Genomic DNA, 25,592 nt, shown 5'->3' with positions numbered 1-25,592 from the left:
TCTACTTGTATTCTCAGACTTAGGCTTGCCAAGGGAGGGAGGCACCCAGGAAGAGCTCTTGGGATAGTAAGCAGGAGGGGACGGTGGCCTATTCAGCCTTACCATTTTGTTTTTCAGTAAAGAAAAACAATTACAACATGTTCTATCATGGTTTTCAACTTGATGTTTCTTTACTTTTTATCCATACAATTAAACCCTCCACAAAATACAGCACACATTTTTGGGTAAAAGGATAACAAAAGCCTTTCTCCTACTTAGACATATTTGACTTGGATTGGCTTTTTTTATCTATTCACATGGAAACCTGATATGGCAAAATTGCTTGGATAACAGTCACTTCTCATGAATAAATTACATCAGGACTGGGAGCTCAATGAATGAACCATAAATGGTGGGTGGGAAACCTGACCCTTGGGCTTCCCTGAGAGCAGCGACGTAAGTAATGAGTGCCTCCCTTAAAGACATCTTGAACTTAGGCCCATGTCATGACAGGTATGGGCTACTTTGGGTGGGCTTCTGAGTCAGGTGGATTCCCACACTGACCTGAGGTGAGTATCCCTCCTGGCACCAGAGCTGAAACCTCCAGTGGGGGCAAAGCCAGAAGCATCCAGAGCCTGAATGCAAGGCTATGAGGACCACTCCCACTCAGGTGAGCCTGTGTGCCCTGAGGGTGCTGTGTTTCCTGCCTGTAAATCTGTCTAGACAGAAGATACCCTGATAGTGTAGCAGCATGTGCTTTGAATTTTAGGTGTAAGTTCTGAATTTATTTTTGTTTCATAATGGTTTCAGGTTGGAACCATGCCCTTGATTTGACTGTGACCTAATGTAAAGGTCTTGGCCTCTGCAAAGCTTTCCTTGCCATTTCTGAGCCTACAATACTTTCTACCACATTTTAGTATCAATTCTGTCCCAGGGGATTATAATCATGAATGTGTAGTTTCATCCCTGGCACAGATCTCTGAGGGGCAGGGTTTGAAGTAAATTTTATCTTTGGGCTCCAGTAGATTGGCTGGTATGTAGTAGGTACTTAACTAAGTGTGTGAATGGATTGCTTTTAGCAGAGTATACATTAGTAAAGTTGCTATAAGTGATTCAGCACAGGAGCAGGAGGCCTACACTCCCTGCACCCAGTGAATACTTCCCTCTGACAAGAAAGAACCCTGTACTGTTCTAGTCAGAGCACTTCTCTCACCTTCCTCCCCTCACCTGCCATATTCCAATGGAGAACATGTTTCTACCTTTCAAAATTATTTATGAGGTAAAAAGGTTAACAGTTTGGCTGGTTCATTGACCAATGTTAAGGAAAGTAGATATGAACAGAGCAGATAAACAAACACACAGGAATCAACATAAAGATCATTACCTTGCGGTGCCTGGGAGGCACAGTTGGTTAAGGGCCTGACTCTTGGTTTTGGCTCAGGTCATGATCTCAGGGTTGTGAGATCTAGCTCAGCATTAGGCTCTGTGCTCAGTGCAGAGTCTACTTAAGACTCTCTCCCTCTCTCCCTGCCCCTGACGCTTTCTCTCTCAAATCAATAAATAAATCTTAGAAAAAAAAAAAAGATCATTACCTTGAGGCCATTGGCCAAGAGGAAGTATGCAGATATGAGAAAGGCAGGATCCCTGGGGTCCTGGGAGCTCTGTAGCTCTACCACTGCCACCTCCTTTCCTCCCTCTGCCCCAATCTGGAAAATAGGTTATTCTTTCAGAAGCTGTATCCACTCAATAACAAGCCACACACACCATTTAAAAATTCTGATTATAAAACTAATACCAGTCATTCGGAGATATAATTTGGAAAATACAGAAAGTATGAAGAAAAAATAAAAATTACCTGTAATCATACTATAGATATAGAATTACTATTTATATTTTGGTATGTTTCCTACTATATATGTTTAAACTATATATACAGTTTACAGGGGAGCAGTCTAGATGCCGGAGGAGTAGCAGGCTGAGATGACATCAGGTTGTAGGAGTTCAGCTAGATAGTTATCAAACCATTCCAAACACCTACAAATTCAACAGGAGATCGAAGAGAAGAAGAGCAGCAATTCTAGAAAGAGAAAATTGACCACCTTCTGAAAGGTAGGACGTGTGGAGAAGTGAATCTGAAGCAACAGGAAGATAGACTGCAGGGGGGAAGGGCCGGCTCTCGGCAAGCAGTGGAGCAACGGAGCCAAAATCAGAACTTTTAAAGGTCTGCTCCCTGAGGGACATTGCTCCAGAGGCTAAGCCGGGGTGGAGCCCTCAAGGTGACAGCGTGGTCTCAGGTCTCGTGGGGTCACAGAAGGATCGGGGTGTCTGAGTGTAGCAGAGCTCACAGGTATTAGAGCGGGGAAGCCAGCTGCAGAGACAGAGCCGAAGAGTGAGCTCTCAGCTTGGGGTTACCCTAAACTGTGATCTGTGGCACAGTCAGGCCACTGCTCTTTGAGTAGGGACCCCAAAAGTGGCAGATCTGGGGAGAAACCCCTGGAAGAGCAGAGCGGCAAAAATCTGCTGGGTTTGGAGACTCCAAATGGGGCTGTGTGCCAGAGAGAGAAATGCTTGGTCACAGGCCGGGTAAGCTTGGAGTATGGTTGGAGACCAGGGAGACGGGAGTGACTGAGCGTTTTTCTCCAAGGGTGCACTGAGAAGTGGGTCCCCAAGCTCTTGGCTCCTCCGGGCTGGAGACTGGGAGGCCACCATGTTCATTCCCAATCTCAAGAACTCTACGGAAAGCAATCAGGGAACAAAAGATCCCGAGAGTGAAACCGAGCAGATTACTTAGCCCAGCCCCTAGCAAGGCCGACATACGAGCTCACTGATCAAGGAGAACAGCGGAATTCCAGAGGAGGGGAAAGCAAAGCATGGAATTCATGGCTTCCTCCCCATTATTCTTTGGTCTTACAAAGTTAATAAAATTTTTAAATTTAATTTTTTTTTGCTCTAATTTTTTAACTTTTACTCTTTTCTCTTTTAACATTTTTATAAACTAGTTTATCTTAACACTAATTATCTTTAAAAAAATCTTTTTCAACCTTCATTATTATAATCATATTTTATCCTTCATTGTACCTAACTTTATCTTTTGTATACATATAGGGTTTTTTCTTCTAAAAAAATTTTGGAATACTTCTTCTAATAGATCAAAATACACCCTAAATCTAGCACAGGGCTTTATTCTAGTCTCCAACCTGAGCAAATTCTCTACACTTTCTTTTCTTTCTTTTCCCAACCAACTTATCTCATCAACTCCTTTTTTAGAATTTTTTTTAATCTTCATCTTTACAGTCATATTTCATCCCTTCATCGTGTTTACTCTTATTTGTGTGTATGTGTGTATATGTATATATATATATATATGGAAGGTAGTTTCTTCTAAGAGACCAAAATACACCCAAAATCAAGTGGGTGGCTCTATTCTATTCATCAGTCTAATATATATCTATATCTATATCTATATATATATATATAGATATATATAGATATATATATATATATATATATTTTTTTTTACTTCTTTGTACCGCCTTTCCTCTCCCCATGATTTGGGGTCTCTTCTGATTTGGTTAATGCACATTGTTCTGGGGTCTTTGCCACCCTTTTAGTATTTTATTCTCTCCTCCATATATTCTTATCTGGATAAAATGACAAGGTGGAAAAAGTCACCACAAAAAAAAAAAAAAACAAGAGGCAGTACCAAAGGCTAGGGACCCAATCAATATGGACATTGGTAGTATGTCAGATCTAGAGTTCAGAATGACGATTCTCAGGGTGCTAGCTGGGCTCAAAAAAGGCATGGCAGATATTAGAGAAGCCCTGTCCGGAGAAATAAAAGCCCTTTATGGAGAAATAAAAGAACTAAAATCTAACCAACCTGAAACCAAAAAAGCTATTAATGAGGTACAATAAAAAATGGAGGCTCTTGCTGCTAGGATAAATGAGGCAGAAGAGAGAATTAGTGATACAGAAGACCAAATGATGGAGAATAATGAAGCTGAGCAAAAGAGAGACAACTACTGGACCACGAGGGGAGAATTCAAGAGATAAGTGATAACATAAGATGAAACAATATTAGAATAATTGGGATTCCAGAAGAAGAAAGAATGAGAGAGGGGAGCAGAAGGTATATTGAAGCAAATTATTGTAGAGAATTTCCCTAATATGGCAAAGGGAACAAGCATCAAAATCAAGGAGGCACAGAGAAACCCCCTCAAAACCATTAAGAATAGGTCCACACCCCGTCACTAGTAGTAAAACTTATAAGTCTTAGTGAAAGCAGCCCGGGACAAGAAGTCTGTAACATACAATGGTAGAAATATTACACTGGCAGCAGACTTATCCACAGAGACCTAGCAGGCCAGAAAGACCTGACATGATATATTCAGATCACTAAATGAGAAAAACATGCAGCCAAGAATACTATACCCAGCTAGGCTATCACTGAAAATAGAAGGAGAGATAAAAAGCATCCAGGACAAAAAAAAAACTAAAAGAATTTGTAAACACCAAACCAGCTCTACAGGAAATACTGAAAGGGGTCTTCTAAGCCAAGAGAGAACCTAAAAGTAGTAGACCAGAGGAACAGAGACAATATACAGTAACAGTCACCTTACAGGCAATACAATGGCACTAAATTCATATCTCTCAATAGTTACCCTGAATGTAAATGGGCTAAATGCCCCAATCAAAAGACAAAGAGTATCAGAATTAATAAAAAAACAAAACCCATCAATATGCTGCCTACAAGAAACTCGTTTTAGACCTGCAGACACCTCCAGATTTAAAGTGAGGAGGTGGAAAACAATTTACCATGCTAATGGACATCAAAAGAAAGCTGGCATGGCAATCCTTATATCAGATCAATTAGATTTTAAGCCTAAGAATATAATGAGAGATGAGAAAGGACACTATATCATACTCAAAGGGTCTGTCCAACAAGAAGCTCTAATAGTTTTAAATATCTATGCCCCTAACATGGGAGCAGAAAACTACAGAAACAAATTAATAACAAAATCAAAGAAAATATTGACAATAATATAATAATAGAATTTAACAACCCCCTCACTGAAATGGACAAACCATCCAAGCAAAAGATCAACAAGGAAATAAAGGCATTAAATCACACACTGGACCAGATGGACATCACAGATATATTCAGAACATTCCATGCAAAGCAACAGAATACACATTCTTCTCTAGTGCATATGGAACATTCTCCAGAACAGATCACATCCTGGGTCACAAATCAGGACTCAACCGGTACCAAAATATTTGGATCACTCCCTGCATATTTTCAGACCACAATTCTCTGAAGTTAGAACTCAGTCACAAGAGGAAATTTGGAAGGAACTCAAATATATGGAGGCTAAAGTGCATCTTACTAAAGAATGAATGGGTCAACAAGGAAATTAAAAAAGAATTGAAAAAATTCATGGAAACAAATGATAATGAAAACAAAATGGTTCAAAATCTGTGGGACACAGTAAAGGCAGTCCTGAGAGGAAAATATATAGAGATACAAGCCTTTCTTAAGAAATAAGAAAGGTCTCAAATACACAACCTAACCCTACACCTACAGGAGCTGGAGAAAGAACAGCAAAGAGCCTAAACACAGCAGGAGTAGAGAAATAATAAAGATCAGAGCAGGAATAAATGAAATAGAAACCAAAAAAAGCAATAGAACAAATCAACAAAACTAGGAGCTTGCTCTTTGAATGAATTAATAAGATTGATAAACCTCTGGCCAGACTTATCAAAAAGAAAAGAGAAAAGACCCAAATAAATAAAGTCATGAATGAAAGAGGACAGACCACGACCAACACCATAGAAATACAATTATAAGAACATATTATGAGCATCTATACACCAGCAAATTTGACAATCTGGAAGAAATGGATTCATTGCTAGAGACATAAAAACTACCACAAGTGAACCAGGAAGAAACAGAAAACCTGAACAGACCCATAACCAGCAAGGAGATTGAAGCAGTCATCAAAAATCTCTCAACAAACAAGAGCCCAGGGCCAGACGGCTTCCCAGGGGAATTCTACCAAACATTGAAAGAAGAATTAACACCTATTCTCCTGAAACTGTTCTAAAAAATAGAAAAGAAAGGAAAACTGCCAAACTCATTTTACGAGGCCAGCATTACCTTGATCCCATAACCAGACACAGACCCCATCAAAAAGGAGAATTACATACCAATATCCTTGATGAACACAGATGTGAATATTTTCACCAAAATACTAGCCAATAGTATCCAACAGTACATTAAAAGGATTATTCACCACGACCAAGTGGGATTTACTCCAGGGCGGCAAGATTGGTTCAATATCTGTAAACCAATCAATGTGATACAATACATCAATAAAAAAAGAACAAGAACCATATGATACTCTCAATAGATGCTGAAAATGCATTTGACAAAGTACAGCATACATTCTTGATCAAAACTCTTCAAAGTGTAGGGATAGAGGGCACATACCTCAATATCATCAAAACCATCTATGAAAAACCCGAAGCAAATATCATTCTCAATGGAGAAAAACTGAGAGCTTTTCCGCTAAGGTCAGGAACATGGCAGGGATGTCCATTATCACCACTGCTATTCAACATAGTACTAGAAGTCCTAGCCCCAGCAATCAGACAACAAAAAGAAATCAAAGGTATCCAAATCAGCAAAGAAGAAGTCAAACTCTCACTCTTTGCAGATGATATGATACTTTTTGTGGAAAACCCAAAAGACTCCTCTCCAAATCTGCTAGAACTTGTACAGCAATTCAGTAAAGTGTCAGGATATAAAATCAATGCACAGAAATCAGTTGCATTTCTATACACCACCAACAAGACAGAAGAAAGAGAAACTAAAGAGTCAATCCCATTTACAATTGCACCCAAAACCGTAAGATACCTAGGAATAAACCTAACCAGAGAGGCAAAGAATCTGTACTCAGAAAACTAAAAGTACTCATGAAAGAGACTGAGGAAGACACAAAGAAATGGAAAAATGTTCCATTCTCATGGATTGGAAGAACAAATTTTGTGAAAATGTCTATGCTACCTAAAGCAATCTACACATTTAAGGCATTACCTATCAAAATCCCATTCATTCTTTTCAAAGAAATGGAACAGATAATCCTAAAATTTATATGGAACCAGAAAAGACCTCGAATAGCCAGAGGAATGTTGAAAAAGAAAGCCAAAGTTGGTGGCATCACGATTCCAGGCTTCAAGCTCTATGACAAAGCTGTCATCCTCAAGACAGTATGGTACTGGCACAAATACAGACACATAGATCAATGGAACAGAATAGCGAGTCCAGAAATAGACCCTCAACTCTATGGTCAACTAATCTTCGATAAAGCAGGAAAGAATGTCCAGCGGAAAAAAGACAGCCTCTTCAACAAATGGTGTTGGGAAAATTGGACAGCCGCGGGCAGAAACATGAAACTGGACCATTTCCTTACACCACACACAAAAACAGAATCAAAATGGACGAAGGACCTCAATGTGAGAAAGGAATCCATCAAATCCTTTAGGACAACACAGGCAGCAACCTCTTCGACCTCAGCCACAGCAACATCTTCCTCGAAACATCGCCAAAGGCAAGGGAAGCAAGGGCAAAAATGAACTTTTGGGATTTCATCAAGATCAAAAGTTTTTGCATAGCAAAGGAAACCATTAACAAAACCAAAAGACAACTGACAGAATGGGAGAAGATATTTGCAAATGACATATCAGATAAAGGGCTAGTATCCAAAATCTATAAAGAATTTACCAAACTCAACACCCAAAGAACAAATAATCCAATCAAGAAATGGGCAGAAGACATGAACAGACATTTCTGCAAAGAAGACATCCAGATAGCCAACAGACACATGAAAAGTGCTCCCCATCACTCGGCATCATGGAAATACGAATGAAAACCGCAATGAGATACCACCTCACACCAGTCAGAATGGCTAAAATTAACAAGTCAGGAAATGACAGATGCTGGCAAGGATGAGGAGAAAGGGGAACCCTCCTACACTGTTGGTGGGAATGCAAGCTGGTGCAACCACTCTGGAAAACAGCATTGAGGTTCCTCTAAAAGTTAAAAATAGAGCTACCCTATGACCCAGCAATTGTACCACTGGGTATTTACCCCGAAGATACAAATGTAGTGATCCGGAGGGGCACATGTATCCGAATGTTTATAGCAGCAATGTCCACAATAGCCAAACTATGGAAGGAACCTAGATGTCCATCAACAGATGAATGGATCAAGAAGATGTGGTGTATATCTACAATGGAATACTATGCAGCCGTCAAAAGAAATGAAATCTTGCCATTTGCAACAACATGGATGGAACTAGAGGGTATTATGATGAGCAAAATAAGTCAATCACAGAAAGACAATTATCATATGATCTCCCTAATATGAGGAATTTGAGAGGCAACGTGGGGGGCTTGGGGGACAAGGAAGGAAAAAATGAAACAAGATGGGATCGGGAGGGAGACAAACCATAAGAGACTCTTAATATCACAAAACAAACCTAGGGTTGCCGGGAGGAGGGAGATGGTGGTTGGGTTATGGACACTGGGGAGGGTATGTGCTATGGTGAGTGCTGTGAAGTGTGTAAACCTGGCGATTCACTGACCTGTACCCCTGGGGCTAATAATACATTATATGTTAATAAAAAATTTAAAAATTAAAAAAAGTATATATAGTTTATAGCTATATCTGTATATGTTTAAACTGTACCACTTTTTATATTTTCTTTATCTCAGAGGAAATGTTTTCAAGTTATATTTTATTAAAATATCTAAAATATGTAAATCAGCATCATTTTGAATGCTAGGGTTTTCACTTATATGATACTGGAGAAATAATTTCCTCTTTTTCTTTTTAATGAATAATGTAAATACTTGGTGTCAAATCTACTCTTTAAAAAAAAAAGAGGGGTGCCTGGGTGGCTCAGTCATTAAGCAGCTGCCTTCAGTTCAGGGTCCTGGGATCGAGCCCCGCATTGGGCTCTCTGCTCAGCAGAGAGCCTGCTTCCCCCTCTCTCTCTGCCTGCCTCTCTGCCTGCTTGTGCTCTTTATCTCTCTGTCAAATAAATAAATAAAATCTTTAATAAAAAAATAAAGTTATGTTAATATTTTGTACTGTTTATATTTTTATTATGAGCACGTATTACCTTTATAATAAAAACACTAAAAAGATAAATATTAAATTTTATTTTTTTATTTTATTTATTTATTTTTTTAAAGATTTTATTTATTTGACAGAGAGATCACAAGCAGGCAGAGAGGCAGGCAGAGAGAGAGGAGGAAGCAGACTCCCTGCTGAGCAGAGAGCCCGATGCGGGGCTCGATCCCAGGACTCCGAGATCATGACCTGAGCCGAAGGCAGCGGCTTAACCCACTGAGCCACCCAGGCGCCCCAAATATTAAATTTTAAATATAAAATACAAATCAGCCTCTTACTTTTTCCAAGGTGTTATATTTTGCAACTTCAAAGTCTTGTGGAAAATGAGGAATTTCAACATTCTCTTTACGAAACCTGAAACTTGTATAATAAAATTTTAACATTAAAATTGAATTTTAGATTAAACAGAATATTCATAAAATTTTTCTTATCTATCCCCTAATTACATACAAAATACATTTTAAGTCCCTAATCCCTCCTCAGATACTCTGAAAATGGTTAAAAAGTCTTGTGTAATGATTTGGATCCCTCCTTTGGATAACTCTAGAGCTCTGATGCCGAATACTGAGAGTCTGCATTGGAAGGTGGGGTGGGATGAAGCACAAGTGGAGGTGAAAGAGAAGCAGGCCAGTGCACTGGAGAGAACACCAGTCCTTGAACCTTGAACCTTATTTTATTTGTTAATAGTACTGTTAAAAGACAGAACAAATATTAAAAAAGGCTCAATGTGATGCTTAATTGATACTACAGTTGTGGGTATGCTTTACAAAACCATATATAACTGTAGTTTCGGGGCACCTGGGTGGCTCAGTCCTTAAGCGTCTACTTTCACTCAGGTCATAATCCCAGGGTCCTGGGATAGAGCCTGACTTGGACTCCCTGCTAAGGTGGGGGTGGAGGGACCTGCTTCTCTCTCTCGCACTCCCCCTGCTTGTATTCCCTCTCTCACTGTCTCTCTCTGTTAAATAAAGAAGCACAAAACAAAACAACAACGAAAAAAACAACAAAAAACCCTGTAGCCTCATATACTCCATTTGCAGAAGGTTGTCACTATTTCTATTTTTTACATATTAGGTAGAGAGTAAGGAAGAGTCTCAACTCTAAAGGCTTCTCGGTAAGGTAGCAGGGTAAGCAGACTACCCATATCTTATCTCCAGTGCCTTTTCTTTTTAAAAATCAGTCTAACAATTATGTCCACTCTTATATAATACTAAGATGGAAATAATTAGCACTATACTAGTTGAGGTAAAAAGTCTTAAATAAACAAAAGCCTAGAATTAGAGAAGCAAGATAAATGAAAATACTACAAAAACATGAGATATTAATAGCATTTTAAAACTGTTTGAGCATCTTTCTTCAGTTCGGGTCATGATTTCAAGAGTTATCAGATCAAGGCCGCATCAGGCTCCCCACTTATTGCTTATGGGGGAGTCTGTTTGTCCTTCTCTCTCTCCCTCTGCTCCTCCCTCCTGCTCGCTCTCTCTGTCTCTCTCTCAAATAAATAAATAAATAGAATCTTAAAAAACAAAACAAAACCTGTGCTTGAGATTTACAAAACATTTTGCAAACTGAATCTTAATGATCAGAAGTAGATTACTCTGGGGACACCTGTGTGACTCAGTCAGTTAAGCATCTGCCATCAGCTCAGGTCAGGATCCCAGAGTCCTGGGAATACTTCATCAGGCTCCTTGTTCAGTGGGGAGCCTGATTCTGCCTCTGTCTGCTGCTCCCCCTGTTTGTGCGTGCTCTCTCTATCTCTCTCACACACAAATAAATAAATAAAATAAATAAAATTAAATTTTAAAAAAAAGTAGATTACTCTGTGAATTCCAAAATGTTTTCCTTCTCCATGGAGTTGTCCAGGTACGGATCATCTGTTGTCACTTCTAAAACAAAAACAAAAACACTTGTTTATTACTCAAAGATTTATTAAAATTATAAACAATAAATCCTGGAATTTTTAAGATTCTTGAATATAGGTCATACTTAACACGCTATTCTTTTTTTTTTTTTAATGTTCTTAAAGTAACTATAGTAATTGGTAATCTAAGGATAGTACAAATGGGACAAAAAGAAAGTAGATTAAAATACAAGATAGTGAGAATATATCATGATTTTATTTTAATAGACATGAGAGGAGAATTCTAATATCTGTATTATTTGAAACTCATTGATGGATATACAATTTCAAATGATATTTTTCTTTTCTTAAGAGTTGGTGAGGGGTGCCTGGGTGTCTCAGTGGGTTAGGCCTCTGCCTTCGGCTCGGGTCATGGTCTCAGGGTCCTGGGATCGAGCCCCGCATCGGGCTCTCTACTCGGTAGGGAGCCTGCTTCCCCCTCTCTCTCTGCCTGCCTCTCTGCCTACTTGTGATCTCTCTGTGTCTATCAAATAAATAAATAAAAATCTTTAAAAAAAAAAAGATTATGGTGAGTATAGTTATGAAATGCATTTCTAGTATGCTGCAGGGTCAGAATGAGTTCCCCAGTGCCATCATGTCACAAATGAAGGACCTGAGGATGTTTGATAATTTTTGTAATATGTCTAGACCATTCTTCGACTATACTGCCTTTGATAAACCAAAATGTTTACTATAGCATCTGTAATATATTAAGTGCTTGATATAAAATACTTACCAGAACTGCCTGCCTTTTGACAAGGAGGTGGCGTGATGTCCAGTGCCTTATTAGGATCATAATTCTTTACGTCCAAAAGCCTCCTTTCTTTGATAGAGTCCCATATAAAATCTGGGTTTATAATATGGATATGGTTCTTTTGGATAGACTTCAGTTGATACTGGCTCAGAACATCAGCATTGTCTAAGATTATATGTGTGCACTTAGAAAAAAAGAATCAATTCATTATGTACATATAGAAATAAATCTAAATACTTTTATCTGTTAGTTTCATCCTTAAAAGTCTTTCTTTATTAAGTTCAATTAGCCAACATATAGTACATCGTTAGTTTTTGATGTAGTGTTCAATGATTGATTAGTTGCATATAATACCCAGTGCTCATCAGATAATGTGCCCTCCTTAATGCCATTCACTCCGTTACCCCAACCCCCCACCCTCTGCCTTCTGCAACCCTCAGTTTGTTTCCCAGAGTCTAGAGTCTCTCATGGTTTGTCTCCCTCTCTGATTTCTTTCCATTCAGTTTTCCCTCCCTTCCTCTATGGCCCTCCACGCTATTCCTTATGTTCCATATATGAGTTCCATATGATAACTGCCTTTCTCTGCTTGACTTATTTCACTTAGCATAATACTCTGCAGTTCTGTGTGGATGCAAATGGTAGGTATTCATCCTTTCTAATGGCTGAGTAATGTTCCATTGTATATATGAACCACATCTTCTTTACCCATTCATCTGTTGGAGGACATCTTGGCTCCTCCCACTCTTATGACTATTGTGGAAGTTGTTTCTCTGAACATTGGGGTGCATATGTCCCTTCTTTTCACTACATCTGTATCTTTTGGGTAAATACCTAGTAATGCAAATACTGGGTCATAGGGAAGCTCTATTTTTAACTTCTTGAGGAACCTCCATACTGTTTTCCAGAGGGGCTGTACCAGCTTGATTCCACATCCTTGCCAACATTTGTTGTTCTCCTCTAGGATTTTGATGGATTCCTGTCTCACATTTAGGTCTTTTATCCATTTTGAGTTTATCTTTGTGTATGGTGTAAGAGAATAGTCCAGTTTCATTCTTCTGCATGTGGCTATCCAATTTTCCCAGCACCATTTATTGAAGAGACTGTCTTATTTCTATTGGATATTCCTTCCCACTTTGTTGAAGATTAGTTGACCATAGAGTTGAGGGTCCATTTCTGGGCTTTCTATTCTCTTCCAGTGATTTATATGTCTGTTTTTGTGCCAGTACCATACTGTCTTGATGATCACATCTTTGTTATACAGCTTAAAGTCAGGCATTGTGATGCCCCCAGCTTTGGTTTTCTTTTTCAACATTCTCCTTGTGACCAGTGTCTTTTCTGGTTCCATACAATTTTCAGATTGTTTATTCCAGTTCTGTGAAAAAGGTTGATAGATTGCATTGAGTGTGTAGACTTCTCTGGGTAGCATAAACATTTTAACAATGTTTATTCTTCCAATCCATGAGCATGGAATGCATTTCTCTTTGTGTCTTTCTCAATTTCTTTAGAAGTGTTCTGTAGTTTCTAGAGTACAAATCCTTTGCTCTTTGGTTAAGTTTATTCCTCGTTATCTTATGGGTTTTGGTGCAATTGCAAATGGGATCAATTCCTTAATTTCTCTTTCTTCAGACACATTGTTAGTGTATAGAAATGCAACTGATTTTTGTGCATTGATTTTGTATCCTGCCATGTTGCTGAATCACTGTTATGAGTTCTAGCAGTTTTGGGGGGGAGTATTTTGAGTTTTCCACATAAAGTATCATGTCATCTGCAAAGAGAGAGAGTTTTACTTCTTTGTCAATTTGAATGCTTTTATTTCTCTTTGTTGTCTGATTGTTAAGGCTGAGACTTCTAGTACTATGTTGAACAGCCGTGGTGAGAGTAGGCATCCCTGTTGTGTTCCTGACCTTAGGGGAAAAGCTCTCAGTTTTTCCCCACTGAGAAGATTTGCTGTGGGCTTTTCATAGATGGTTTTTATGATATTGAGGTATGTTCCCTCTATCCCTATCCTTCAAGAGTTTTAATCAAGAAATTATCTGTATTTTGTTGAATGCTTTCTCTGCATCAATTGAAAGGATCATATGATTCTTGTCTTTTCTTTTATTAATATGCTCTGTCACATTGATTGATTTGTGAATGCTGAACTACCCTTCTACCCCAGGAATAAACTCCATCTGGTAGTGGTGAATCATCCTTTTAATGTACTATTGGATTATATTGGCTGGGATCTTGTTGAGTATTTTGGCATTTATGTCCATCAGGGATATTTGTCTGTAATTCTCCTTTTTGATCGGGGTTTTTGTCTGGTTATGGAATCAAGGTAATGCTGGCTTCATAGAAGGAGTTTGGGAGTTTTCCTTCCATTTCTATTTTTTGAAAGAGCTTCAGTAGAATAGATATTATTTCTTCTTTTTTTTATGCTAAAGATTTTATTTATTTACTTGACAGAGACAGACAGCAAGAGCAGGAACACAAGCAGGAGGAGTGGGAGAGGGAGAAGCAGGCTTCCCACTGAACAGGGAGCCTGATGTGGGGCTCAATCCCAGGACCCTGGGATCATGACCTGAGCCAAAGGCAGATGCTTAACAACTGAGCCACCCAGGTGCCCCTCTTCTTTAAATGTTTGGTACAATTCCCCTGGGAAGCCATGTGGCTTTGGACTCTTGTTTTGGGAGGTTTTTGATTACTGCTTCAATTTCCTTGCTGGTTATTGGTCTGTTCAGGTGTTTTACCTCTTCCTGTTTGTCTTGGTAGTTTATACATTTCTAGGAATGCATCCATTTTGTTGGCATATAGTTGTTCGTAGTATATTCTAACAATTACTTGTATTTCCTTGGTATTGGTTGTGATCTCTCCCCTTTCATTCATGATTTTATTAATTTGGGTCCTTTCTCTTTTCTTTTGTATAAGTCTGGCCAGAGGTTTATCAATCTTATTAATTCTTTCAAAGAACCAGCTCCTAGTTTTATTGATCTGTTCTACTGTTCTTCTGGTTTCTATTTCATCAATTTGTGCTCTAATCTTCAATATTTCTCTTCCTCTGCTTGGTTTAGGTTTTATATGCCATTCTTTCTCCAGGTCGTTTAGGTATACGGTTATCTTGTGTATTTGGGATTTTTCCGATTTTTTCGAGAGCAGCTTTAACTATTATGTACTTCCCTCTCAGGACAACTTTCGCAGTACCCCATATGTTTTGAATTGATGTGTTTTCATTTTCATTAGTTTGCATGAATTGTTTAAGTTCTTCTTTAATTTCCTGATTGACCCATTCATTCTTTAGCAGGATGTTCTTTAACCTCCAAGTGTTTGAGTTCCTTCCAAATTTCTTCTTGTTATGGAGTTCCAGTTTCAAAGCATGTGGTCTGAAAATATGCAGGGAATGACTCAATCTTATGTATCAGTTCAGACCTGACTTGTGACTCAGTATGTGATCTATTCTGGAGAATGTTGCATGTGCACTCAAGAAGAATGAGTATTCTGTTGTTTTAGGATGGAGTGTTCTGTATATATCTGTGAAGTCCATCTGGGCCAGTGTCATTCAAAGCCCTCATTTCTTTATTGATCTTCTGCTTAGATGATCTGCCCATTGCTGTGAGTGGGGTCTGCAAGTCCCCTACTATTAATGCATTATTATCAATATGTTTCTTTACTTTGGATATTGTTTTATATAATTGGCTGCTCCCACATTGGGAGCATAGATATTTCCAATTGTTAGATCTTCGTGTCAGATAGACCCTTTGAGTATGATATGGTGTTCCTCTACATCTCTTATGAAAGTCTTCTGTTTAAAATCTAATTTGTCTGATATGAGGACTGCTACTCCAGCTTTCTTTTGAGGTCCGTTGGGATGGTAAATGGTTCTCCAGCCCTTCACTTTTAATTTGGAGGTGACTTTAGGTTCAAATTAGTCTCTTATAGACAGCATATGGATGTGTCCTGCTTTTCCAATCCAATCTGATACCCTGTGTCTTTTGATTGGAGCATTCAGCCTGTTTACATTCAGAGTAACTGCTGAAATATATGAATTTAGTGACATTGTATTGCCTGCAAAGTCCGTAGTTTATTCTGTAGATTGTCTGTTACTTTCTGGTCTGTGTTACTCTTGGGCTCTTTCTTTGCTTACAGTATCCCCCTTAGTATTTCTTACAGGGCTGGCTTGGTGGTCACATATTCTTTCAGTTTCTGTCTATCCTGGAAATTCTGTATCTCTCCTTCCATTCCGAATGACAGCCTTGCTGGAGAAAGTATTCTTGGCTGCATGTTCCTCTCATTTAGTATTCTGAATATATCTTGCCAGCACTTTCTGGCCTGCCAGGTTTCTGTGGATAGGTCCGATGTTATTCTGATGTTCCTCCCTCCATATGTAAGGAATCTCCTCTCCCTAGCTTCTCTTCATAACTTCTTTGGCTCTAAGATTTGCAAGCTTCACTATTATAGGTCAGGGTGTTGATCTGTTTTTATTGATTTTGTGAGGGTTCCTCTCTGTCTCTTGGACATGAGTGCTTATTTTCTTTCTCAAATTAGGGAAGTTCTCAGCCATGATTTGCTCAAATATACCTTCTAGCCCTCTCTCTCTTTCTACCCTCTCTTGGATCCCGATGATTCTGACATTGGTTCTTTTCAATACATCATTAAATTCTCAAAGCCTTTCTTAGTGGGCTATTAGTTGTTTTTCTCTCTTTTTCCTCAACCTCCTTCCTTTCCATCAGCCTGTTCTCTAGATCACTGATTTTCTCTCTGTCTCACTGACCCTAGTTGTTAAAGCATCCAATTTAGATGGCATCTCATTCACAGCACTTTTAGATCATTAGCACTTTTAGGCCTGATTAGATCTCATTACCATCCTTAGAAATTCTGTATTGTCATTTATACTCTTTTCAAGCCTAGCTATTAACTTTATAATTGCTATCAGGTCATGATCTCGGGGTCCTGGGATCGAGCACATTGGGCTCTCTGCTCAGCAGGGAGCCTGCTTCTCACTCTCTCTCTCTCTGCCTGCCTCTCTGCCTACTTGAGATCTCTGTCTGTCAAATAAATAAATAAAATCTTAAAAAAAAAAAAAGGAAAGAAAAAATCCAAAGAGGTCAGACAGCACCACAGAAAAGCAAACAAGGCAAGATGAACCAAAACAATAAAAAAAGGGGAGTGGGAGAGACTATAATCTCACAGGGTGGACAAAGCAGGGTGATACTCTTGCTTCTGATTGAATTTTGGTTTCTGCGTTAGAAGACACTACATCCCAAAATTGCAAGGAAAGCAAAGTTTATATATATATATAAAATTGGATAGAGTGAAAAAAGGACAAGAATGAGGCATAAATCTATAAAATATAGATGTGAGGAAAAAAAGTTAAAAAATAACTTAAAAACATAAGTTGGTAAAATAAGAATCTAGTTGAAATGCGGAAAAGATTAAAAAAAATGTAAAATTTTAGACTGAAGAATAAACCAATCATGAGGTAACATCTGGAACTCAATATATTATTTGCCCCTGGTTCTGGGGTTTTACCATCCTGTGGGATTTATAAGCTTGTTATCCACCTGTTCTTAGGTCTGTCTTCTCAGGGAGGGGCCTGCTGTTCTACTTCTCTGGTGTCTTTCCCCGGGCAAAGTTGTCCCACCTCTTGTCAGGGGGATGCGCTCGAGGTGAACTGGTCGTCTGTGTCGCTTTTATTTCTTGGTGGCTTTCCTCACCTCTTCAGAGGGTCAAAGCAAAAACAGCCATGCCAGGATCTCTGGCCCAGAGGCACAAGATCACAGTTCCCCTTCTTCAATAAACCCTGCAGGTCAAATTATCTTCACATCTGTGTGTATCAAGCCCACAGACTTCTGCAGTTCACCTCCACTACACTTCTCCTGGGGGGGTGCCTCTGGTGCCCATGAGCAACACTTCGCTTTGTGTCTTTGCAACTGCAAGTGGTTGTGAGCTCACACACATCCTGCTCTGCTGCTCCCAGGTCACAGCTGGGTGCCATCCTACTCTCCTTTCTGGGGCCATCAGTGCCTGAGAGCTGTTGTCCAGTCATAGGCACAGCCTCTGTGTGCCACACTCCACAGACTCTGGCAATTCGCACCCAATTCACACCAGGGGGTGCTCTAAGGGTCCACGAGCCTTACTGCACTTTGTGTCTTTGTGACTGTGAGTGGTTCTGGGGTCAGGCACGGACCCTGCTCCATTTCTTTCAGGTAATAGCTGGATACCATCCTACTCTCCTTTCTGGGGCCACTACTTCCCTGAGAGTTGTTGCTAGATTCATGGGAGCAGCTGTTTTGTCTCTATCCAGGAGATGTTAAACAGCCCACATGTTCCAGTTGCCTGGGGCGAAGAGTGGTCTTCCTACCAGCCCAGCTCATGGTTTATGGTGACTGGAGCTGAGAGTCCCTTCTGAGCTCTCTGACCATAACCAGTTTCCCACTTAACTGCTCGGGCACCCTATTGGATCAGGCACCCCCATTCTTTCTGTGTCTCCGGGATCCTGAGATCACAATGACCCACTTAGAATTCTGCTCTTTCCATCTCCTGTGCCCCTTTAAGAAATCTGTCCTAATGAGCAATTTCTAAGAGTTCTGATTTCATGCTCCAGTGTTATATCACTTTCCAGCAGCTGGCTTATGGAGGATCCCTCCCCACTCTGTTTATCTTAAGATATTTCCCACAGATTCACAATTCCACATCTCCTACCTTGCAAAAAGCAATTGTTTTTCTGCTTGTAGAGTTCCAAATATATTTTCTTACAACTCAGGCTGAATTTGTGTGTGTTCAGAATAGTTCCATAGATATCCAGCTAAATTCAAGGGACCAAATAAAATGAGGTCCCCTACTCTGTCACCATCTTGCCCTAGAATGTTCACCCTTAAAAGTCTTGAAGATAATTATAGTAATCTTTCTCAGACTTCTAAAACACTTACAAATAAAATAATTTTTAGTTAAATAAAAGTTTAAAAAATCAATAGTTTTTAAAGAATAGGGATAGGGATATACCATAATTGATTAACCAACCCTAGAGGTTATTCCCAAGTTTTCACTCCTTTAAACAATGCTGTACTGAGTTACTTCATGTACACATATTTGTACATTTGTTTAATTGTTTTCTTAGGAGTGGAATGATAGATTCAAAAGGTATTCATTATTTATTTAATTTGTTAAGTTGTAATTTTATTAATTTATTATGGAAAAATAGTATATGCACATTGTAGAATATCTACAAAGTAAAATAATAATAATAATAATAATAATAATAATAATAAATTAACATATATTTCATACCATTGTTCCCAGTTCATCTCCCCAGAGGCATCTGTTTTAACTTGTTTCTGGAGTATCCTTCTAAGCTATTCTATGCATAGGCAACACAAATATAAGTACACAGCCCTAATTTTAGTCACAAATGGCAGCATACTAAACATGATGTTCTGAACCTGCTTTTCCACTTAATAATTCATCTTGGAGCTCATTCCTCAACAATACATAGTTGTCTCCTTCATTATAATACATGGTATGCACATTTCAAAAGTTTATATACATTGGCAACATAATTTCCAAAAATTTTACACTATGTGGGAATTTCTGGAAATGAGAGACCATGTTGGCATTCTTTACCCAGAAGATAAACTGAGAAGGCATAACTGGCATGAATTATTCATCCATGCACAGAAATGAAATACAGGAAATACAGGAAAGCTGTATTAAGGGATGTATATACAGTTCTGCCTAAACTGGAGGTGAACAGGGACATTCCATTTCTGATAATCACAGGCAAACTACTAAATGCCGGAGGGCACCCAGGATCTAGCTGGAGTTGAACATACTTCACAGAACAAACTAGACTCATGGTCAGCAAGCCCCAGGGATGTGGTCCAGGAAGGGTCAGGCTAAGCCACCAATCTTAAACTGTCAGGCCTACAATTCCATTTCAAGAGAGGGACAGTAGCTTTCTTCGGACTTTAAATAAACAAAACAAGCAGTACAAGCTGTATAAGCAATTCAAGATGAGTTTATATGTTTTTCTTTGTCCCGAGTCACACTGTACAGGTGACATTCAGGGATGACATACTAGGGAGTGATTAGATGGAATGCTTTTTGCAAATGCTGTACACCATCACTTTTCTCCTTCAAGAATAGATTTGGCTGGTCTGTAATTATTTCTGTTTAGGTCTTCAGATCTTGTACTCTAATAACCTCGGATTTACAAGGTACGTGGAATTTCTCTACAGCTCAAGGAAATGGAGAGAAGGTGGGACGCATGGTCTTTCTTCCTCTGCCTTTCTCCAGCCCAACTTCCCTGTTAACGATGTCATAATTTCACCTGCCTTCAGTGACTTTCTTCTGTGGCCAATTGTCTCTGCTTACCTTTCTAACCATGACCCATTCTCCCTTAAAAAAAAATATTAATTTATTATTTTAAGTAAGCTCTATGCCCAACATGGGGCCTTAACTCAAGACCCCAAGATCAAGAGTCGCATGATCTTCCCACTGAGCCAGCCAAGCTCCCTGAACTACCCTCCCTGAACGGACAGTATTTATCACACAGTTCTTACAAAGTTTACATACCTGAGGATTTAATAAAAAGGAAAAATTTCCACCATTCTCCTTAATGTCATTTTGTAGCTTTTTCTTCTGTTGACGAGCTAAGTGCTTGACTTTCAAACAGAAGTTACAATTTGCAAAGATCCTCACAGTCATCCTGTAGGGAAAAAAGTTTCAAGTCATAGTTTTAAAGGATTCTCAATGGAATATTATGAGCCACCAAAAACAATGAAATCTTGCAATTTGCAATGACATGGCTAGAACTAGAGGGTATTATGCCAAGTGAAATAAGTCAGTCAGAGAAAGACAAAAACCATATGATTTCACTCATATGTGGAGTTTAGAAACAAAACAGAAGAACACTGGAGAAGTGAAGGAAAAATAAGATAAAAACAGAGAGGGAGCAAATCATAAGAGACTTAAAAAAAAGATTTTATTTATTTATTTGAAAGAGAGGATCTCCAGAAAACTCCGTGTGGAGCACAGAGCCTAATGCGAGGCTCGATCCCAAGTCCCCAAGATCATGACCTGAACCAAAATCAAGAATCAGATGCTTAACTAACTGAGCCATCCAGGCACCCCAGCCATAAGATACTCTTAACACAGGGAACAAACTGACAGTTGCTGGAGGGGAGATGGGTGGGGAGATGGGGTCACTGGGTGATGGCCATTAAGGAGGGCACTTGATGTAAGGAGCACTGGGTGTTAGATGCAACTGATGAATCACTAAATTGTACCCCTGAAACCAGTAATACAGTATATGTTAACAAAATTGAATTTAAATAATAAATAAATAAATAAACCACAGTATAATAAAATTCAGGGGAGTCTGTGGAAAAAAAAAAGGATTTTCTTTTCAGTGAATATAAATGACAGTGCATCAGGAATTGTTCTACATGCAAACAATGTGAATATGGGCATTATTTTAAAAAGACATATTGCAGGGGCACCTGGGTGGCTCAGTAGGTTAAAGCCTCTGCCTTCGGCTCAGGTCATGATCCCAGGGTCCTGGGATTGAGCCCCACGTCGGGCTCTCTGCTTGGCGGGGAGCCTGCTTCCTCCTCTCTCTCTCTCTGCCTGCCTCTCTGCCTACTTGTGATCTCTGTCTGTCAAATAAATAAATAAAATATTAAAAATAAATAAATAAATAAATAAAATAAAAAGACATATTGCAATCATTTTTAACTACAAAAATTGAACAGTGATCAAACTTGCAACAAGTACGTTGGTTTTAGAATCATTTCTAGCTTTATGGCTGGTACTATGGCACTCCAACATTCTTTGGTATAGGCTCGTACTATATATCTTAATGAAAATGTACAGATTTCAGTTACAGATCAGGTGTGTGGTTTAAGAACACAAAGCACTTCTTTCTAAATTAAAAATTAATATATGCAATAGTGAAGCCACAGATTTTATACATAATTCTTTAAAACTTAAAAGACACTTAGTCCCATTAGTTATGTGGATGTCTGTTAGCCATTCTAGAGAAAAAACTGATCAATTAGTAATAAAAATATGCAACTTATGTTTAAATGGAAACATATTTGTGTTTTAATTTAATTTCTTTTACTGTCCTACTTTCCTATATATGGAAAAGAATTACTTCTAAGAAAAATAGGCATATTTTGAATGGAAAGAAATGTATAGGTATTTAACAATAAACTTCGTTTGCCTTTTCTTCCAGGCTTTTTTTCTATGTGTATGTACTATAATGGACTATGTTATTATCAAAATTGAAATCATACCATATTCACAATACCCATCTTGCACTTTGTTTAAGTATTTTGTCTTTAGCATCAAATCATTAATTATTCCTGGAAAACATTTTTAAGAGAGGCTATCTTAGATATATGTCATAAATGAACTATTTCTATGGTTGGGCAATCAAATTACTTCTAAATTTTGGTATCAAAAACAAAGCTATAGGGACACCTGGGTGGTTCGGGTGGATAAGTGTCCGCTTTCAGGTCAGGGATCCAGTCCCTCATCGGGTTCCTTGCTAGGTGAGGTAGCCTGCTTCTCCCTCTGCCTGCTGTTCCCCCTGCTAGTGCTTGCTCACACACACTCTCTCTCTTTGACAAATAAATAAAATTTTAAACAAACAAACAAAACAAAACAAAACTTATGGGAGAGTCTAGGTGGCTCAATTGGTTAAGAGTCTGACTCTTGATTTTGGCTGTGGTCATGACCTTGGGTTCCAGGATCAGCTTAGTGGAGAGACTGCTGGAGACAATTTCTCCCTCTGTGCCCCCCACTTCTCTCAAATAAATAAATCTTTTTTTAAAGATGTTTATTTATTTATTTGATAGAAAGAGAGACAGCAAGAGAGGGAACACAAGCAGGAGTGGGAAAGGGAGAAGTGGGCTTCCCGATGAACAGGGAGCCCGATGTGAGAGATTCGATCCCAGGACCATGGGATCATGACCTGAGCTGAAGGCAGATGCTTAACAACTGAGCCACCCAGGCACCCTTCAAATAAATCAATCTTTAAGAAAAAAAGCTATGATGCACACCCTTACATGTAAATCTTTGTTTGCAATTCCAATGGTTGTCTTAGAAAATAGTCCTGAAATCCTAAACAATACTGACTCAAAAAGCTTAAATAATTTTTATTCTTGTTGAATTATATTACTTTTAGTTTTACCTTAAATTGTATTATTTTTCAGTTTTGCTTAAATTTTCAAGGAACGTACTATGAATTTGTCTTTCTAAAAATAACTTCTCCCCCAAAGTAGGTTAACCAGAATGGAGAAAAATAAAGAGCAACTACAGTGCTGGAAATGTTCTAAACCAGATAATGGTGATGATGCACAACTCATTAAAAGTTTTTGAATCATACAATTAAAATGGGTGAATTTAGTGGTATGTAAAGTATATCTCAGTAAAGTTGTTTTTTAAAAAGCACTTATAGAGGCGCCTGGGTGGCTCAGTGGGTTAAGCTGCTGCCTTCGGCTTAGGTCATGATCTCAGGGTCCTGGAATTGAGCCCCGCATCAGGATTCCTGTGCAGCAGGGAGCCTGCTTCCTCCTCTTTCTCTGCCTGCCCCTCTGCCTACTTGTGATCTCTCTGTCAAATAAATAAATAAAATCTTTAAAAAAAAAAAAAAGCACTTATGATCCTCCATGAGAAATAACACCACTGTTGATTTTGATATTTCTTTCAATATCTTTAGATATTATTCTTTCCTGTATCAATATATTTTATAAATTATTTTAATAAAACTATGTTATTTGTGAATATTATTTATTGAATTTTATAGCCAGTTTCTTTTATCTAACTTTTAATGAGTATTTGCCCAATATCACTAAATAGTCTTTGAAAATATCTGTTGTGGCTATGTGTAATTTAACTCTTCCCCAAGTCATCAGATATTTGGTTACTGAAAATTGTTCATTATTAAAAATATACTTTGAGGGAAATGTTTTAAACCTATATTTTTGGCCAAATCTCTGTCATTGTTTCCTTAGAATAAATGGCCAGAAGTGGAATTACTGAGTCAAACAGTACAGATATTTTTTAACCTTTATTTTGGTGGCAAAATGTACCTCACATAAAATTTGCCATTTTAACCATTTTTAAGTGTACAGTTCGTGGAACTATTTGTGAAACCAAAATATAAACAAACACTTTAAACAACTCTCTGGCCTCTTCTTCACAGCTGAGGCCCTGTAGGGGTAGTGAAACTAACACTCAAATTCTGTGAAATCTCAAGTCAGGCCTTGACTTCTGTCTTCCTACTCATTGTAGGAAGTGAAACTAACACTATTAAATTCTGTGAAATCTGAAGTCAGGCCTTGACTTCTGCCTTCCTCCGGATTGTATATGGAGTCTCTCTTACATGTGTGGCCTCTCCTGGCTAGCAGCTTTCTTAACATGTGCCACCAGTCTCTCCCTTCTTTCCAAGCTTCTCCTAAACAGTCAGTGTTCATTCATGTGGGCATCAGAGCTTATTGTGTACATAGGAGATTTTGGAGTCAGTCTCTGTGTTAGGAGCACAGGATAAGAACACACATCCCCAGCTCCTGAGAAACAACCTGAGCTCCTCCTCACAAATTCCAGCTACTCTATCCGCAACATGCAAATATGGAGAGGATTTCCTCCTTTATCATTACACTCACTTTAAATATTTTTATGTGTTTATTGTTATTTTGTAATCCAGAGTCAAAAGTTTGAACATTCAGCAGTGCCGTGTTCCTCTGGACAAATGCCCAGCTGAGTCACTGGGCATTCCCCGCAGGAAGTATTTACCATTAAATAAAGTTTACAAAAAACAAAGTTTTCAACTTTGATCTTCAACATGCACATTGAATGTTTCTATCATGATGTTCCTAATTTAGAGGTCAGATTACATTCCCTGATTATTCAAAAAATACTGTATTTTTTTTTTGAAACGTTAATTTTCCAAACCTAAATTGAAGAATACCTCATTTTAAGAGGATAGGGTGTCTGCCTACTAGAAGCAAAAAACCAGAGTTTTGTTGCCATCTGCTCATTTTCCCCGAGCCCAGAGCGCGCTCAGAGACCCGGCTCTGAGCACCGGCTCCCTTTGGCTGCCCCACCTGTGTCCTGTCTCCTGGGCCGCCGACTCGCTCGAGAACACGCCCCCGAAGGCTCGGGCTGCATGAGCGTGCCTGCAGTCCCACGGCAACCAGCGCGGTAAGGCCAACCACGCAACCACCATCAGCGGCGGCACAGAGCTGAGCCATCCGCTCAGGATGGGAGTCGACACGGCTACCCTCGGCCAAGACTACCCCAACCGCCCACGGGGTCCGGCCAGCCGCGCCCACGCACCTGCCAGGGGATATAGCCCACTCCCGACACTCGCTGCTCCTGGCGCTCCTGGCTCGGGACTCTCCTCGCATCCGATGGTCCGGGCTCTCGAAGCTCCCCGCTGCCTACTCTCCCCACTCCCAGAGCTCCCTCACCGACTGCTTCCGGATTCCGGGCTCCAAACTCCCCGCACTGACCCAAGGCGTGGTCCCGGCAGGCAGTGCCCCTGAGAGCGCTGCCGGAAGCCCGCTCTTGGCTGCCTCCAGAGGCCCAGCCCGGCGACCCACACAGCATGCTCCTTAGGCGGAAGATGGAGGGGCTGTCCCGGGATTAAGTAGTTGGCTGGGCTCGGGTTTCTCTTCCTGGATCAGACTGAGGATTCAGGATTTTTTTTTTTTTTTAAGATTTTATTTATCTTGCAGAGGGGGAGAGAGAGAGAGAGAGAGAGAAAGAGAGAGAGAGAGAGA

At 39.3% G+C, this 25,592-nt stretch overlaps 1 protein-coding gene across 3 annotated transcripts in view; it reads right to left on the bottom strand.

Moving 5' to 3' along the window:
• PARP4 (poly(ADP-ribose) polymerase family member 4) overlaps positions 1–25,351 on the bottom strand; it is a 135,672-nt gene extending 110,321 nt beyond the window's left edge. Inside the window, exons 1-6 of one of the 3 annotated variants that reach the window (XM_047722833.1) lie at positions 25,147–25,351; positions 20,377–20,509; positions 11,812–12,013; positions 10,995–11,061; positions 9,454–9,535; positions 1,572–1,685 (exon numbers count right to left, since the gene is read on the bottom strand). In XM_047722833.1, the coding sequence (XP_047578789.1) occupies positions 1,572–1,685; positions 9,454–9,535; positions 10,995–11,061; positions 11,812–12,013; positions 20,377–20,509; positions 25,147–25,217 (669 nt within the window). In that variant the 5' untranslated portion in view covers positions 25,218–25,351. Of the gene's footprint in view, positions 1–1,571; positions 1,686–9,453; positions 9,536–10,994; positions 11,062–11,811; positions 12,014–20,376; positions 20,510–23,272; positions 23,332–25,146 lie in introns of those variants that run through there. The other 2 variants (XM_047722834.1, XM_047722835.1) reach the window with 2 other exon arrangements.
• Positions 25,352–25,592: the final 241 nt, after the last annotated feature.

The sequence above is a fragment of the Lutra lutra genome, chromosome 3, assembly GCF_902655055.1.
Source record: "Lutra lutra chromosome 3, mLutLut1.2, whole genome shotgun sequence".
In the NCBI taxonomy this organism is placed as follows: domain Eukaryota; kingdom Metazoa; phylum Chordata; class Mammalia; order Carnivora; family Mustelidae; genus Lutra; species Lutra lutra.
This window is presented reverse-complemented; position numbering and strand designations above follow the sequence as displayed.